We start from the raw sequence: 19,275 nt of genomic DNA on the forward strand, positions 1-19,275 counted from the left end.
GCTTTGAATATAATGCTTTTCAAACCACCCGTTTCAGCAGTTGCAAGAAAGCACCAGATAACTGGCGTCAACGCGCTTGCGCAGCTATGATGACGCAGGAAGCCCATGTGTGTGTACGTGTAAAACATTAAGAGATCTTACATTATATCATAAAAGAAACAAGACGTCATATCATACTTCAAGAGCGTCGGGGTTTCGCGAACCATACTAAAGTGCATAATTCGGCTAAAAATGCACATCTGTATGTAAATTTTCTTGGAGTACCAGTACTCATGTTTGGTTCTTTATTATAGCATAATGCCATACATGCACTTGAAATGCAGCGAACAGTTGAACTAGCCAATAGTGTGAAATTAAACACTTGGTTTCAAATAAATTGACTGCCTCAGTAGAAAGGATTAATAAAAGCCAAATCTCTTTAGCAAACCAGCAAAAATAGCTTCATTGTTCTGTAAGGCGATTAATGCTTGACTGTCAAGGGTGGAAATAAAATCTGAAACTATTAACATATATTAGCCTGCCATAGTTATGTGAACGTATTTTAATTCATTTGATAGCTCCCAGCCACAAAAATCCATTTTGTTATCATTTAACGTGAGAGCAATAAACGAAGAGGAAACAACAAAATCACTGAACGTAAACACAGGTCACGTGGAGGCGACCCACCTCCCCACCACAACTCTGTATGTTCTGTGCATCAGCCCCAGATCTGCGATATTTCCGAACCAGGGCAATATTAAATAGTGGCGCCCAGCCACACTTCCGTAAGAAGCGGGAGAAGGTACTACTCACACGCGACTCAACTGCGCATGCGCAAGAGCCCACCCGCAACTGCTCAAACAAATGTAATTTAAACAGTTGTCACGTCACACTCATCGGAGGCAATTTGTTGTTATAAAGCATTGCATAGTGTTCCTAAAGCCTTTGACACACTTTACTGTTGGCAGACGCTTGAATGAGCACTGTTTTGTTGTTGTATATGGCACATTTCCTTTGCAACTTAAGTTTTATTTTCGGTTTTTTTCCTCCTGTTCATGTTTTGCTTTTCAAACCACCCGCGACCTATTAGAAATAGGTTCGTTTCACCAGTTGCAAGAAAGCACCAGATAACTGGCGTCACCGCGCTTGCAGTATCATTCTGCAGTAGCGGGGTACAATAATATCCTTTGTTAGAGTATTGGTTCTTACCAGTCAAAATCACAAAAATTTAACTGAAAACTAAAACAATGAAAAATTTGCGGAATTCTAAACAGTTTCCGGGTTTTTCCTGGTTTTCTACTGGATGGAAAAATTCCCGCGTTTTTCCCGGACCTCCTGGTTGTCCCAGGTCGTATACACCCTGAACTAGACTACAGAGTCAGTATAATATTTAAATAACTATACAAAGAACAAACAGCGATATTAAATACTAAAAATTACACAAAAAGAAGCTGCAATTCTCAAAGTCACTAAGCAAAGGATGCAATCTGCCCCATCCATACTCAACATCTACATATAACATGCCAAAAGTGCAAAGAATACTGTACAGGTATCAGAATAAATGGAGAAAGAAAACAGATGCTTAGGTTTGTGGATGATGTAGTTGTAATAGTTCCAGGTGAAAGCAATCTCCAAAGTGTCTTGGATACAGTATGAAGAAATGAGTTCAAAATGGAAACTAAATCAAAAAATACAGAAATACTCAAGTGTTTCATGAAATAAAAACAAACAGGATCTTACAAATATTTAGTAAGTAAGAAGAACGGAGATAGAAGAAGCAGAAACATAAAACAAAGAACTATACAAACAAAAGTAATGATCATGAATAAAGGAAAGATGCTTGGTTTGAACTACATAATACTGACTTGAGGAAAAAGATGGTTAAGAGCTGTATCTGGAGTACAGCACATTTAGGAACATAAAAAGAAATAGTGTCCTACAGCACTTTGTACAGTTAAGTGCTTCCAATAAGAACTGTTGAGAGAGAAGTAGAGATGCAAGTTTTTATAGTACATCCCTACAGAAGCACTTCCTCCCACAAGACAACACATAAAGCATACTGAGCGAACAGATGACCACACCTGCAAAGTACCACCATGATTATATGACTTTAAGTGATGATACTGACTGAGTACTGTCAACAAAGTGAAAAGGGCACCAACGAAGGTTGTAATAGGGTTCTGTTCAGGAACATGAATGTTGCCTCAGGTTTATTAACAGAAGATAGAAGTATTGGGCATACAAGGGCAAAGAGAAACATTCTCACTCCAACAAAAAGAAGGCACTGATATGAATGAAATTTTTATTTTGATTTAAAAGTCAGAAGTTGATGTGCAGAACTTTTCTGCTTAAATGGTTTACTGAAACAGTGTTTCAGAGAATTGCACAAACTAGAACATCCTTCTCAGTTTTTGCAGTGGTGGTTAATTCAATTTTGTGGAGGTTTATAAGGAGTCTCTTCCTCTGTTTTCAACAGTAACAAAATTGGAAATTGAATTCAACATGGAAATGCTTTTCCTGAAGATGATGCACTTAAAGAACAACTAAAAACTGAAATGAGGAAGGGAAACACACACATACACACACACACATACACGCACTACACACTACACTGTGCCAGAATTGCAGCTTGATTCTGTGTCAAGCTGCAATGGGGTTCCTATGTAGTCGGCTAGGACAATGTAGCTGTGCATGTATATGAAACTTTGTTCTGTATTAGTTAACTCTAATGGAAGATGCTGCCCAAAAGCTTAGCAATGTTTTCAGTCTTGTTCATGTACCAATTGACCACTTGACACCCCAACTATTTGGTATGTTATTATCTGTACTGCCTCCAGTACTTGTGTTTCTCCTGAGACTTTTCATTACAATACTGGATTATCACTGATTACAGGAGTGTGAAATAGCCAGTACCATACACATCAGGTGGAGTAGGGTTTAGCAAGATATGTCATACATTTGTTGAATGCCAATCAGAAACACGTGAGAAAAAATGGAGGTTGGAGCAATTTAAAAAAGAATCCAGCTTATTTCATATGCTGATCTATCATTGTTAATGAGAAAAGGGCCACCACTTTATGCTAGAAACAAAATATCAATCAAAGCAATGATCCTGCATTTGATCAGCTATAAAGAATATGATCAGAGTTCTCCGAGATGAAAAAGTGATTTATCTTACAAATTATCTTAATTACAGCAAAACAATGACTGGTGAATATTAAAACTGTTTTGCATTAAATGAATGAAAAAGACATTAGGAAATGCGTGGAGTGAAAGAAAGAATGCAGAAGGCATTGGAAATGAGAAAATGAGAGACCTGAGGTGTGAATTATTGTAACATGCACCCTACACAGCAGATTCACCAGATTTGGTGAGATTTAACTTCAAAATATTCTCACAGCTAAGCTAAATTTCATGTGGGGAACGTTCTGAGGCCAACAAAGGGCTAGTCAGTTGTAGAATACCAGCTGTTTCATTTCTCTGTTTGGATGCTGAATATCCAGTAACTGGTAAGTCTTATAATTTTGTGTTACATTGTTGCATTGTGACTTGTCATAAAAAGCAAATAGCAACACAGTCAAGTTTTCAAGTTCACCAGGAGTCATGATTCAGAAATCATTTAGCATGCACTTTAAAATAAATTGTTATACTATATTATAAAGCATTCCTGAAAATAAACTGGCACAATATGCAGTCTAAAATTGCACAAAATGTTTCCATACCTGGCAATCCATTGCTTCCATATGGACTTTGTGGATTTGAACTAGTACTGCCTGGACTAGGCACACTGCTCAGTGGAGAAGTTGGTCCAGGACTAAGGTGTGAAGATGGACCACCACCACCTCCACCACCTCCTCCACCGCCAGCACCGCCATTTGTGAAACCACCTCCAGCTGAATATGACACATTGTGCGGCATTGCTGGTTCTGGCAACTGCTGGAATGGCAGGAGTGAGTGACCAGGTGCGTACTCACTATGGCGAGGCACCAGAACTGGAGGTAGCACTACAACACAGAAATATATACAACGCTTATAATTTGTTACACTTCATACCCACTGTACTAGCAATAAAGCAAGCAAGCACTAATAAGGTAAATAATTTGACAAAGAAGATGGGTATTGTTGACGATTAATTTTAAGCAGCTTTCCATACTAGTCTACTCTATACAAGCCTCTTCATCTCTGCACAACTAGCTCAACTTACATCCATTTGAAGCTGCCAACTGTTTCTCTAATGTATCAAAAGATCAACAGATATAGCTACGCATATGTCAGGCAAGGTCGCTATGCACAGTGCGTGGAAGGATACATACAGTAGCGCCACCTCACACAGCAAAACTCCCACGACAGAAGAAAGGGTTCTGTGGACTGTACGGCCTCACTTGTCAACTGGCCGATGTTTGTGGCAAGCTCTCTGGTGTACCTATTGACGACAACCCTGTGCTACATGTTTTTCTCCAAGAATGTGATTTCAACTAACTATTGATGATGTTTGGTTACTGCATGGATTTGCCTGCCTGTCTAATTGAGAACTGTCTCCCCTCCTCACTGTTCACACTGACCATTGTGTTTTCAGTAAAAAACTTAATGGTAAATGCTTGCACTGGGAGTGTAGTTCACACCTAAATGTTTCCCAGTCAAACCCACGAACAGTGTTCTACAACACTGACATGTGAGTCATTCTACAAAAATCCAAAATACTGTATTTATCATGAGGTATCCCCCCCCCCCCCCCCCCCCAGGCATTTTGTTTTGTGTATTTCCATCAGAGTCAGCAGCAACTACTTTCTGTGGTTTAATTGTAAATAACTTGGGCGCAATAAAATCTATGGTGTTGTAGAATGATCCCTCACAATGCAACCTATCAACTAGTTCCTTCTTTTAATCAGCTAGTGTCATAAATTTTTTCTCTCACCAATTCGATTAATTATCACCACAGTAGCCATTTGATCTACCCATCTTATCTTCAGCATTCTTCTGTAGCACCACAATTAAAAAACCTCTATTCTATAAAAGTTTAAATTATTTGGCATCCAGTTGCACTTGTACCCTGGATGCACTACAGAAAAATTGTTTCTTTAGAAACTTCCGGAAGCAAAAAGTTATATTAGTTTACAAATATTTCTCTTTTTTATAAACTTTTTCTTACTGTTGCCAGTTTACATATTACATCCTCTCTAGGTAGGATATCATCAGTTATTTCGCTGCTCAAATATTGGAACTTCTCTATAACTTACATTGTCTAATTTCATAATCTAACTCCCTTGGCACCCCTGATTTACCAGTAGTTCAACAACAGTGCCCTAGTCTTAATTTTGTTTATGATCAACTCATAACCTCTATTTACTTTTGTTGTAAAAAGTTTTCTTCAGCTTGGTGTAATCATCACTTACTTATTTGTGCCCAACCCAACTCACTGTTAGAACTCTCAATTAGTCGACAACCTGAATATATTATTACAATTTAAAATTTGTGGCAGACTAGGACTGAAAGTAAACCTTTTTGTTTTTCGCAAGCAGTTACCTTACACCTTTTAAACTATCTGAGCATATTTCCACAATTGACTAAACCTTCAATGGAAACATATGCTTAAAAAATAAAACTGATGGAATGTGCAAAATGACAAATCAGGAATGGTTAGAGGAGAAACGCAGTGCTGCAGGAACATGCATAACAACTGGAATGACAGATGCCACATAATACAGGAAAATTAAGGAAACCTTTGGAGAAAAGAGAAATAGCTTAATGAATATTAACAGTTCAGATGGCAACCAAGTAGTAAACAATGAACAACAGGCTGAAAGGTGGAAGGGATATACAGATGGACTATACAAAGGAAACAAACTTGAAGACAATGTTATGGAAAGGGAAGAGGAAGTGGATGCAAATAATATGAGTGATGTGATGAGTGATTGTGGGAGAAACAATTATGTTAAAACTGAAGATTACGATGATAACAAAACCAAACACAGATACTGACAAGTATGAGGACTAGATCAAACTTTACCCCTACTCATTTTAAAAAGATAGACTGAAGAAAGGCAAACTTAAATTTATAGGATTTGTAGATTTTTAAAAAGACAGGGCGACATAACGTAACTGGATAGGTAAAAAATCTACTCACCAAACAGCGGTGCGAGAAAACATGTATAAAGGTATTGAAATTTCAAGCTTTCTGAGTCAGTGCCTACTTGTTCTGGCAGAAGGGTTGAAGGGGAAGGAAGGAGCTGAAGGAAAAGGACCAGTACAGATTACAAAATGGGATATGTTTGGAAAAGTTGCCCAGGACCCCAGATCAGGGGAGACTTCTGGACCGGATGAGAAGGAAAGACTAATTGTTGGGGACTGCAATGGACAAGATTTGAAAACCTGAGAGCTTGAAAGTGGAACACAGCATAGTACGCAAGATAGAGATTACCAAAAAAACAAAATATTGTGCATAAGTTGAAAGTTAAGTGTGTTGTATGTGGCAGAGGTTAGTGGGTGAGTGGGTGTGGGAGGGAGGGATGGACAGGTCAGAAAATAAATTGTATAGAAAATTAAAAAAGGTTAGTGAAGAAAAGAATAGATACTGAGAGGAAATGTTAAGACCAAAGAAATTCATGTAACAAGAACCAAGGACACGTTGTGACACCCAGTTCCCCCCCTGAGGAACTGTCTGGAGGAAGAATCCAGATGGCATGTTTTGTGGTGAAATAGTACTGAGTCATAACTATCATGTTGCAGAGCATGTTCTGCAACAGTATATTGTGTGTTGCCAGTATATACCCCTCTGCCTATGATCATTCTTCCTAACTGATAAGTTAGTGGTAGTCATGTCAATGTAAAAGGCCAAATAGTGTTTGCATAACACCACGTACATGATGCGTTGTTTCATAGGCAGCTCTCCCTTTGATAGTGTTCTGCCAGTTACAGGGCTGATATAGATTGTGATAAAAGGGCACCCATATGAAAGTTTGTGGGCGAGGGCACGAGACCTGGGAGTATGGAATATTTTTAATACTTTGGAATATTCCAGTTCTGATGTTGTTAAAAACTTCTGCAATACCAACTTTAAACCACATTCTTGCACGAAAAACACCTGACTACACTATATGTTTTTCCTTTCCCTGAGAGCTGGGGGTGACCGTGACCCCCACCCCCCACTGCCCCAGGTATGGGCAACCTTGTGTGCTATGAGTGTGCATATGGCAATTCTCAATAGCAGTAACAGTCAGAGTGGTATCACGGGGTAGGGAAATGGGTGCAGAAGGAGCATTGGATCTTATTTCAAAGGAGTCTGCACCTGAACAAATATTTCTGCCTAAAGGGAAATGTTTGACCAGGATAAGATAGCAACTGTCAATATGTAAGTTATATCTGAACAGAAAGGTGTAGTTGAATCGCTGCGAAGATAAGATCAATGTCAAGGAAAGTGGCATGGGATTCAGAATATGACAACATAAATCTTAATTGGCAGTGTGTATTTAGAGACTCCAGGAATTCTAACAGATCAACCTCACTATGAGACTGTATGGCAAAGATATCATCAATGATTATAGCGAAGTCCCATCCCAGCCCGTGAAATCACTGGCATACGAAGATGCCATCCTGGTTCCCATGACCATGCCTCTCATTTGTTTGTGTGTCTGTCCCTCAAAGGTAAAGTACCCGCTGATTATAAAATTGATAAAGGTGAGCAGTAGGGACATCACAGGTTTGGAATCCAATGGTGGTGATTCAGGAAATGTTAAGCAGCAGACAGACCATGTACACTCCTGGAAATTGAAATAAGAACACCGTGAATTCATTGTCCCAGGAAGGGGAAACTTTATTGACACATTCCTGGGGTCAGATACATCACATGATCACACTGACAGAACCACAGGCACATAGACACAGGCAACAGAGCATGCACAATGTCGGCAATAGTACAGTGTATATCCACCTTTCGCAGCAATGCAGGCTGCTATTCTCCCATGGAGACGATCGTAGAGATGCTGGATGTAGTCCTGTGGAACGGCTTGCCATGCCATTTCCACCTGGCGCCTCAGTTGGACCAGCGTTCGTGCTGGACGTGCAGACCGCGTGAGACGACGCTTCATCCAGTCCCAAACATGCTCAATGGGGGACAGATCCGGAGATCTTGCTAGGTAGTTGACTTACACCTTCTAGAGCACGTTGGGTGGCACGGGATACATGCGGACATGCATTGTCCTGTTGGAACAGCAAGTTCCCTTGCCGGTCTAGGAATGGTAGAACGATGGGTTCGATGACGGTTTGGATGTACCGTGCACTATTCAGTGTCCCCTCGACGATCACCAGTGGTGTACGGCCAGTGTAGGAGATCGCTCCCCACACCATGATGCCGGGTGTTGGCCCTGTGTGCCTCGGTCGTATGCAGTCCTGATTGTGGCGCTCACCTGCACGGCGCCAAACACGCATACGACCATCATTGGCACCAAGGCAGAAGCGACTCTCATCGCTGAAGACGACACGTCTCCATTCGTCCCCCCATTCACGCCTGTCGCGACACCACTGGAGGCGGGCTGCACGATGTTGGGGCGTGAGCGGAAGACGGCCTAACGGTGTGCGGGACCGTAGCCCAGCTTCATGGAGACGGTTGCGAATGGTCCTCGCCGATACCCCAGGAGCAACAGTGTCCCTAATTTGCTGGGAAGTGGTGGTGCGGTCCCCTACGGCACTGCGTAGGATCCTACGGTCTTGGCGTGCATCCGTGTGTCGCTGCGGTCCGGTCCCAGGTCGACGGGCACATGCACCTTCCGCCGACCACTGGCGACAACATCGATGTACTGTGGAGACCTCACGCCCCACGTGTTGAGCAATTCGGCGGTACGTCCACCCGGCCTCCCGCATGCCCACTATACGCCCTCGCTCAAAGTCCGTCAACTGCACATACGGTTCACGTCCACGCTGTCGCGGCATGCTACCAGTGTTAAAGACTGCGATGGAGCTCCGTATGCCACGGCAAACTGGCTGACACTGACGGCGGCGGTGCACAAATGCTGCGCAGCTAGCGCCATTCGACGGCCAACACCGCGGTTCCTGGTGTGTCCGCTGTGCCGTGCGTGTGATCATTGCTTGTGCAGCCCTCTCGCAGTGTCCGGAGCAAGTATGGTGGGTCTGACACACCGGTGTCAATGTGTTCTTTTTTCCATTTCCAGGAGTGTACTTTGGGGATGTTAGTACAAACGGAGGTTACATCAATGGTGACAAGGAAGGTGTGTAATGGAAGTGGGACGGACACAGATTTCTGATGATTTAGGAAATTACTGGAGCCTTTAATATAGCTCAGCAACATCAGTACTGGAGCACCAGTACGAAATGCAGAAGTCATCAGCATACAGAGAAGGTGAGACGGACGGTGCTACGGCTGCCGCTAGGCCGTTAATGGCCACTAAAAATAGAGATACACTCAATACAGAGCCCTGCAGGATTCCATTTTCCTGGATATGGGGGGAACTATGGGAGGCACCAACGTGGACACTGAAAGTACGGAGTGACAATAAATTTTGGATAAAAATCGGGAGCGGGCCCCAGAGACCCCACTCATCCAATGTAGCAACGATACAACATCACTAGGTTGTGTCGTAAGCCTTCCATAGGTCAAAAAAGATGGCAACAAGGCGTTGGCGTCTGGAAAAGGCTGTTCGGATGGCAGACTCAAGGGACACAAGATTATCAGTGGTAGAGCGACACTGGTGGAAACTGCCCTGGCATGGAGCCAATAGGCCGTATGACACCAGGACCCAACCCAACCACCAACACACCATACATTCTAGCAGCTTACAAAGAACGTTGGTGAGGTTGATGGGCCAATAGCTATCCACATCAAGCGGGTTTTTGCCGGGTTTGAGCACTGGTATGATGGTGCTCTCCTGTCATTGCGATCGAAAGACATCATCGCACCAGATCCGGATGAAGATGATGAGGAGATGTCGTTTGTAGTCAGACGAGAGATGTTTAATGATCTGACTATGGATCCGATCTGATCCAGGAGCTGTGTAGGAGCACTGAGGAGCTCCCACTCTAAATGGGGCGTTATAGGTTCACTGTGGCATGTAGTGAACAAGAGGACTTTCCCTTCCATCTGCCATTTGAGAATGCGAAAGGCTGGGGGGGTAATTCTCCGACACAGAGGCTCAAGCAAAGTGCTCGGCAATCACGTTTGCGTTGGTAGGTAACACGCTATCTATGGCAATGCCAGGGACACCTGTTGGTGTCTGGTACCCAAAAACACGTCTGATTGTCATCCAGACTTGGGAAAGTGACATATGGCACCCAGTGGTCGAGCCATACCTCTCCCAACACTCCTGGTTCCATTTTTTTATAAGCTGGTGAACAAGAGCACGGAAGCGTTTAAAGGCATTAGATGCTCTAGGAAAGGCATTAGATGCTCTAGGTAAGGGTGTCGCTTATGTCGCAGCAGAGTTCGCCAACACTCTTTAATTGCCTCAGCGGCTTCCGGCGACCACCTAGGTACTGGCTTTTGCCCCAAAAGAACGAGGGATCATGTTTTCTGCCACAGGAATGATTGTTGTAGTGACCTGCCTAGCCACAACATCAATGGCACCATGTGGGGGTGATTCAACAGTGACAGCAGAGGTGAAGGCTTGTTGAAAGCCCATCCAGGTAGGTGTCAATGGGCATGACGCTGGGGGAGTGACAGGAAGATGGGGAAGTGGTCACTACCATACAGGTCATGTGCTCTCCAGTGGATAGATGAGAGAAGGCCAGGACTGCAAAACGACAGATCAATGGACGAATATGTGCTATGTGCCATGTGCCACAGTGAAATGTGTGGGGGGCACCTATATTTAAGAGGCAGAGGTTGAGATGGGACAGTAAATTTTTGACATCTCTACCCCAGCCAGTCAACACAGTGCCACTCCACAAGGGGTTATGGGTGTTAAAATCTCTCAAAAGAAGGAATGGTTTAGGGAGTTGATCAATCAGTGCAGCCAATAAATCCAGGGGTACTGCACCACCTGGAGGGAGATTTATGTTGCAGACAGTTATTTCCTGCGCCATCTGTGCCCTGACTGCCACAGCTTCAAGAGGAGTTTGAACAGGCACAGGTTCACTATATACCAAGTTCAGGACATAGATGCAAACTCCACCTAACACACTATTATATTGGCTACAGTTCTTGTAATATCCCCTGCCAGCCGCGAAGTGCCGGGGCCCGCATTGCTGGGAACCAGGTTTCCTGGAGGACAATGCAGAAAGCAGGTGTAAAGCTTAACAGCTGACGTAGCTCAGCCAGGTGATGGAAAAAACTGCCACAATTCCACTGGAAGATGACGTGATTGCGAGACTGGAAAGGCATGAAACACTCAATGAGGCGGTCTACGCCTCAAGGTCACCTGCTGCCACCAGATGAGTACCTATGCAACCAACATACATTGTGTCTGAGGGCCCAGTGCGATCTAGGTCCTCAGGGGATGCCAGAATCTCCACTTCATCCTCAGACACAGAGCTTGTAGGTAGCGGTGGTGTGGGTGCCACCGCAGAACTTGGTTTTTGGGAGTCTTTTTCTTTTTTGGTTTATCTCACTGCTCCTTAAGTTTGTCCCGTTGGGAGGGCTTCACTGATTCAGTCTCAGGGACTGAGAAGGATCGTGAAGCCCTACGACCAGCTACCTGTGGGTGCTTCAGCCACTGGAGGATGTCTGCTTTGTCACTGGTAGGAACCTGGGAAGGGACCCCTCCCTAGCAAGAGTAGCCGAAGAAGACTTACACTTCTCTGGCTGAGAAGGGGAGACTGACGCCCCTGATGGCTGGGGCAGCGTTGCTCCCAAGGCAGGCAGCGCGGTAGCAACAGTGAAAGTAGTGCCCCCTCCCCCCCCAAATCAACGGGGCAGGTGGAGTCTGATGACTCTGAGAACCAATTGTACACTGCGAAATGGAAGGTGCTAGAACTGTTGATGTAGCGGCGACACATGTTGATGTCATACACACAGGATGTAGCCTCTCATATTTTCTCTTAACCTCAGTGTAGGTCAGTCAGTCAAGGGTCTTGTATTCCATTTATTTTCCTTTCCTTCTGTAGAATCTTACAGTCTGGCAAGCAAGGGGGATGGTGCTCTCTGCAGCTGACACAGATGGGAGGTGGGGCACATGGAGTATTGGGATGTGATGGACATGCACAATCTCAACATGTGACGCTGGAAGTACAACAGGAAGATATTTGGCCGAACTTTCAGCACTTAAAGCACCACATCGGGGGAGGGATATATGGCTTGATATCACAGCAGTAGACCATCACCTTGACCTTCTCGGGCAATGTGTCACCCTCGAAGGCCAAGATGAAGGCACCGGTGGCAACCTGATTATCCCTTGGACCCCGAAAGATGCACCAGACATTTCAGTGCTCTAAATTGGCGCGCAGCTAGTCGTCCGACTGCAAAAGAAGGTAGCTGTGGAATATAATACCCTGGACCATATTTAAGCTCTTATGGGGTGTGATGGTAACAGAAACATCCCCCAGCTTGTCACAGGCGAGTAATGCCCGCGACTGAGCAGAGGATGCTGTTTTTATCAAGACCGACCCAGATCGCATTTTCGCCAATCCCCCCACCTCCCCAAACTAATCTTCTAAATGCTCCATAAAAAAACTGAGGTTTCACCGACAGGAAAGATTCCCCATCAACTCTCGTACATATGAGGTACGAGGGTGAATAAGCTTCGCTGCTATCCCTAGCATGGCATTCCTCCCGTGGTGTGGCCATGGAGGAGAACGATTTGGGGTCATACTTCCATGCATTAAATTGAGCCCTTGAACGCTTAGAGACTGCTGGTGGTTGACCACCAGCAAGAGATGATGTACTACGCTTCATGGTGTGTCATCCACCCTGATGACTGATGACACCCACTCCAACCAGGCCCCCCCCCCCCCCCCCCCCACGGGCACCACCCAGCCACAGCAAAAGCCACCCAGCAGGATGGCCATTGCCAGGAGTCCAGACACGCCAGGGTGACAGGCATCTACTCCTTGGCATATGTGGGGAGTTAATGGCGCAGGCATCAGCAGAGCAATCCCTGTGTAGTCAGGGGGCTAAAACCAACAGGGTGTAAGGCGGCCCCACCACAATGAACTGGCTACCACATTGGATATAAGGTGCAAAGAAGTCCATGGTCATCGTTGGCGCAGAAAATGACACTGCATAGAGGAGAGAGGAAAACGCACCCAGGAATGTGTCCCCACCCAAGAGATGGAGAATGAGCAGAACCGCAAAGCCACAATGATGAAGAATGCTGAAGGTCTCAGTGCATGATGGAAACGATGCACCATGTAAGACACCCTTCCCCAATCGGCTTGCTCTTCGGGAAAAATGAAGGTCAAACCCTACAGGGGACCATCACATATAGGCCGAAATATGTGAGACTCCTGTTAGTCCCCTCTTATGATAGGCAGGAATACCTCGGGCCTATTCTAATCCCCAGACCTGCAACGGGCCGAACGAGGTAGGTGGGTTATCATGTAAGGTGCAGTTGGCAGATGAAAACACTCCCCGTGCCACACACTTATTCACTTGATTGTTTACAGTGAACAATAATGCCCCTCAGCACAGGGAACACTCTGCAACTCAGCAGAGAGCACACAAGCTGGAATCCCTGATTTAATGTGTCCAACCAAGTTGTCCATCATACACTCCAACGTGGCTGGAGTGTTACATAGTCCAACACTCAGATAGGCCATCAGGTGCATTGAAGGCAGTCTGTTCCTGATCAACCATGTTAGCCTTGATTTGTGAGTAGCCTATCCACATGACCACAGTTGAGAAATAATTTTCTTCTCTCAAGCAGCTTAGGATGTCACCAATGCAGGGCAATGGAGAAACACCTCTTTTCATGAGTCTGTTCAGTCACAGATAGTCGATGCTGAAATGCCATGTGCTGTTCTTCTTCACAAGGGCCACAGGAGAGGAAGGAGGATACTCTCATGCTTCAATGATGTTACTTTTGGTTTCTCCAATTCCTCCCAGATTATCTATCATTCATCCGGCAACACCCTATACGAGCACTTTTTGTAACACATGTTACTGTTGGTTGGACATATTTCCCATTTGCAAGTTTCTGTACAACACACTTGTGTAACGCAGCACTTCTTCTTTAGCTGACAACAATAATCAGTTGACAGCACGGCAATGGAAGCTACTGAGTTGATTAGCATCTGTACAGGTTGGCCACTGATGATGTTATCAATGAGATTTCCTGACCTCTTGATGACTGTCATCTGTGGACAATTTTCACATGTGGCAGTTTCATCTCCATAGATTGCCACCTCACTTGCTTCTTCTCAATTTGGGAGCTAGGCATGCAGCTGGTAGCTCTGTACGGTGACTGTGATTGGCTACAGCATGTTGAGGAGTAAATTCATTCAGGGCACAGTGATAGTCTTTGTCCCACAGGGCAGTTATGATGTCTGCAGTTGACTGGCATGAACAGAACTGTTGCGACAGTTGACATCTGGCAATGTAGTAGTCGCCGGAATCATACCTTCTTTCCCTGCAGTAGCACACAATGTGTCTAAGGCAGCCAGAGTGGAAGCATACTGATGTGTTTTCTTCTGTCCTCTAATTGTCTGTTCTTCTGTAGGGTATTTTACGTGATGGAGGACTTGGTTGTACCTGCATTGGTGGGATGCAAGACTGACACTTGATGGCTGCAGCATAAATCCAAGTTGATTGAGTCTGTTCTTCGTAGAACATTCAGCTGGTGGTGAAATGTGTTAAGGATCAATACACAATTTCTTCATCTTTCTCTACTGCCTCCTGATGTATGTTGTTGACATTCAGGGTTGTTATCTCTTGCCTTGGTCTGACAATTCGGCCAGTCATAAAATGCTGTAGCTCTTCTCTTACTACCTGGCGCATGAGAGGGGTTGAGTCTTTGGTGGTCTTCCATAACCACCATAGGGGCTGCTTTCAGGAGTCAGTCATAAGTCTTTTGTCAAACTGATTCACAATGTGGCATTGGATTAAGGCATTCTGTATATAGGAGTGTGACATTTCCCCATGATGATGACCCCTGTTTTCCAATTGTTGTTCTGCTAAGAGAATGTGCTTCTCTTCGTTGTTCACAAACCATTGCTACACCGTCTGTGTAAAAGTATACATTTGGTGAATACATCATGTAATCCCAGCTGTCGTATTTGTATTTCAGCCATTTTGTAAGGTCCTCTTCAGTGTCTCCAGAAAACACTGATTGGTTTCCTGAATATACAGAACGTGGGAGCAATGTACTGCTTGTATTCTGGTTTCTGTCCATGTAGATGACGGCTTTTATGTTCCCTAATTGGACCTATGATGATGCAGATATTTTGAAGCACTTGGCATCTCCACCAAACAATGTCACGCCATAACCAGAATCAAGTCCAAATTCAAAAGCAGGATAGTAAATGATGTACGACACTTTGCACTGATGCATGTCTATTACAAACACCAATGTAGAGTCAGAAGAGAACTGAACTCCTGAATGGAGAGAGCAGCTATACACAGAGATGATAAGAGTCATGTGATAGCGATGTGAACATATACATGTGGCAGTAGTATCACATACACAAGATATAAAAGAAGCATTCGCGGAACTGTCATTGCAGGTGATTCATCTGAAAAGTTTCTGAAATGATTATGAACACGCAACAGGAATTAACAGCTATACATATGGGACATTCCATTTCGGAAACTGTTACAGTATTCAATATTCTGAGATCCACAGTGTCATGAGTATGCTGAGAACACCAAATTTCAGACATTACCTCTCACCATGAACAAAGCAGTGGCCAGCGGCGTTCAATTACTGAACGAGAGCAGCAGCGTGTACGCAAAGTTGTCAGTGCTAAAAGACGAGCAACACTGTGTCAAATAACATCAGAAATCAATGTGGGACTTATGATGAATGTTTCCATTAGGAAAGTGCAGCGAAATTTGGCTTTAATGGGCTATGGCAGCAGACGACCAACTTAAGTGCTTTTGCTAACAACACGACATTGCCTGCAGCACCTCTCCTGGCTCATGACCAAATAGGTTGGATCATAGATGACTGTAAAACTGTGGTCTATTCATATGAGTTCCAATTCCTGTTGGTAAGAGCTGATGATAGTGTTTGAGTGTGGTGCAGACCCTACGAAGCCACGGACCAAGTTGTCAACAAGGCACTGTGCAAGCTGGTGGTGGCTCCAGAATGGTGTGGGCTGTCTTTACATGGAATGGACTGGGTCCTATGGTCCAACTGAACTGATTATCGACTGAAAATGGTTAAGTTCGGCTATTTGGAAACCGTCTGCAGCCATTCATAAGCTTCCTGTTCGAAAACAACGGTGGAATTTTTATGGATGACGATGACAATGCACCCGTCACAGAGTCACGGGGGAGGGGGGGGGGGGGTAGCTGTGAGAGAGGTGAGATCTAGATAAAGGGAAAAGACTGTAGGTGAGGTGGTGGAATAGAAGATGTGCATAGTGCAGGAGTGGCAGTGGGAAGGGAGAAGGGGTTCACAGGAGGAGGGCAGGGACAGGAGAACATAGAGGCCAGGGGCATCATGGGAAAGAAGGTTACATTGTGGGGAGAGCTCCCTCCCACACAATTCAGAAAAGCTGGTGCTGGTAGGAAGGTTCCATATGGTGCAGATTGTCACTGAAGTGAAGCACATTGTGTCAGACAGCAAGTTCAGCAACTGGGTGGTCCTGCTGTTTTCTGGCCAGTTTGGCAGTGGCCATTCGTGCGGACAAACAACTTGTTAGTTATCTTGCCCATGCAGAAAGAAGCACAGCAATTTCAGCTTAGTTTGTTGATCACGTGACTGCTTTCACAGGTAATCCTGCCTGTCATGGGATAGGATATGGCTACAACAGGACTAGAGTAGGTCGTAGAGGGAGGATACATGGTACAAGTCTTCATCTACATCTATTGTAGTAATATGAGCCATAAGGAAGGGAAATGGGAACAGAGTCTATTTAGGGGTGGATAAAGATATTGTGTAGGTCTGGAATACTACCATGGGAGGGGTCGAGATAGTAGTGGGTATGATTTTCCTCACTTCAGGGTGCGATCCGAGATAGCTGAACCCTGGCTTAGAATGTGAATCAGTTGCCCCATTCCTGGATGGTGTTACTGGACAATGTTGGGAGGGTAATACCAGGCTTTGAAGGTCAAAGTGAGACCTTTGGCATAGTTGGAGAGGGACTGCTCATGACTACACATGTGATGACCGTGGGTGGCTAGACTGCATGGAAGGGATTTCTTGGTATGAGTGAAAGCTGTCATTGAGATATTGTTGGTGGCTGGCAAGTCAGGTGTGGACAGAGGTACTGATGTAGCCATCCTTGAGGTGGAGTTCATTAAGGAAGGTGGATTGTTGGGTTGAGGAGGACCAGGTGAAGTTAATGGGGGAGGTGTTGAGGTTCTGGAGGAATGTAGGTGGGGTGACCTCAACCTCAGTCCAGATCACGAAGACATTATCGACAAATCTGAACCAGGCGAGGGGTTTGGGATCCCAGGTAGTTAGGAAAGATTCCTCCAGATGGCCTATGAACAGATTAGTGTAGAAGGTGCCATGTGGGTGCACACTGCCATACCATGATTTTTTTTTTCTTTAGGTGATGCCTTCAAAGGAGAAGTAATTGTGAGTGGATTAGGAATGAGGTTGTAGGTTTGGAGGCAGTCGGGTATTGGGAAAAGTAGTGTTCAATAGTGGCACACCCATGGTCATTGGGGATGTTGTGCAAAGAGAGGTAGCATCTACAGTGATGAGCATGGCAATAGGTGGTAAGGAAACATAAACTGTCAAGAGTCAGAGGAGGAATGATGGGTATTTTTTATACAGTAGGGTAGTAATGAGTAATAGTCTGAATGTGTTGATCCATGAAAGCTGTCAATGCCACCTCTCTCTACACTAACATCACCAATGCTCATGACCTTGATGCGAATGAACACTGCCTTTCCCAGCACATGACTGACTCCAAATGTACAACTCCTTTCCTGGTTACCATGATGAAACACACAGTTCAGTCACATTAATGTGGCCATAGCCTACATTCGAAGCCAACAAGCAATAGCTACACACAGACAGCAGATGGCAGCATCAGTGGAGAGTACATAAAGCTTGTCAGGGACCGCAGAAAACACTGCAGTCATTGTCATACTGCTGAAATGGAAGGACCTATCTGGCGTCCAAAAGGGCATGATAATTGTCTTTCGGACCATGAGTGGACGCATATCTCATATAATGTAAAGTACTCACATGCCGTTGTGGTTAAAGTACACCATGTATGGCAAATTGGCGCTATCCAAAACTGGCATGAAGGTAACTGTGGTATACCACCGGCCACATATGACAGAGGTGAATGACGACCGCGGAGATATCTATGGGCAAACAGACATGCAACTGTTGAACAGCTGACCACCCAGATGAACCAAGGGGCTACCAACAGTGACTCCTCAACAACTATTCAGTGACCATTACTGCCTCTGCAGCAGGCATCTGATTCATGCACCCAGGCTGACTGCTGTTCATCAGTGATGAAGGAAGTAATTTGCTTGCCAATACCACAACTGGACATCCACTGATGGGCAACAGGTGGCCTTTTCAGAGAATCACATTTAATGCCCTGTCAGACTGAAAGTAAACACCCTGCAACAATCATCTGAAGGTTCTATGCCAGAGGAGAGAGCGTTATGGTCTGGTGAATCTTTTCATAACATTCCCTAGGTGATCTTGTAATTCTGGAAAGGACAACAGATCAACACAAGTATGTATCTCAGCATGAGGACCATGTCCACCTCTACATGCAGTTTGTTTTCCCCCAGCACAGTAGCATCTACCAGCGGGACAATGCAACTTGCCACAAAGCTCACAGTGTACTTACATGGTTCAAGCAGCACCAGGATGAGATTATCGCACTCCTCGGATTTAAACACAATCAAGAATCTGTGGGACCACCTCAATCGGCTGTTCACACCATGGATTCTCAATCAAGAAATCTAGTGCAGCTGGCCACAGCACTAAAGTCTGTGGTTCCACATTTCTGTGGGTACCTTCCAGAACCTCACTAACTCTCTTCCTGCTTATCTCGCTACAAATCGCAGCACAAAACAAGTTTATTCAGTCTTCTGACAGGTGGTCACATTAATGTGACTCGACAGTTTATATCCACAGCCACAATTAGCTCTCCTTGGAAGGCATCACCTGCAAACAAGTCTGTGGTACAGCAATGGGCACCATCCTATGCCAACATGTTCATGGGCATCTAGAGGAACCATTCCTAACCACCCGGAATCCCAAATCCCTCTCC

At 44.7% G+C, this 19,275-nt stretch overlaps 1 protein-coding gene across 3 annotated transcripts in view; it reads right to left on the reverse strand.

Annotated features, from left to right (window-relative positions):
- The window catches only part of LOC124802787 (protein mothers against dpp), a 129,890-nt gene that overhangs the window by 62,502 nt on the left and 48,113 nt on the right, over positions 1-19,275 (reverse strand). For all 3 annotated transcript variants that reach the window (XM_047263788.1, XM_047263789.1, XM_047263787.1), the window contains exon 4: positions 3,702-3,983. In XM_047263788.1, coding sequence (XP_047119744.1) covers positions 3,702-3,983 — 282 coding nt within the window. The remainder of the gene's footprint in view (positions 1-3,701; positions 3,984-19,275) is intronic.

The sequence above is a fragment of the Schistocerca piceifrons genome, chromosome 6, assembly GCF_021461385.2.
Source record: "Schistocerca piceifrons isolate TAMUIC-IGC-003096 chromosome 6, iqSchPice1.1, whole genome shotgun sequence".
Lineage (NCBI taxonomy): Eukaryota > Metazoa > Arthropoda > Insecta > Orthoptera > Acrididae > Schistocerca > Schistocerca piceifrons.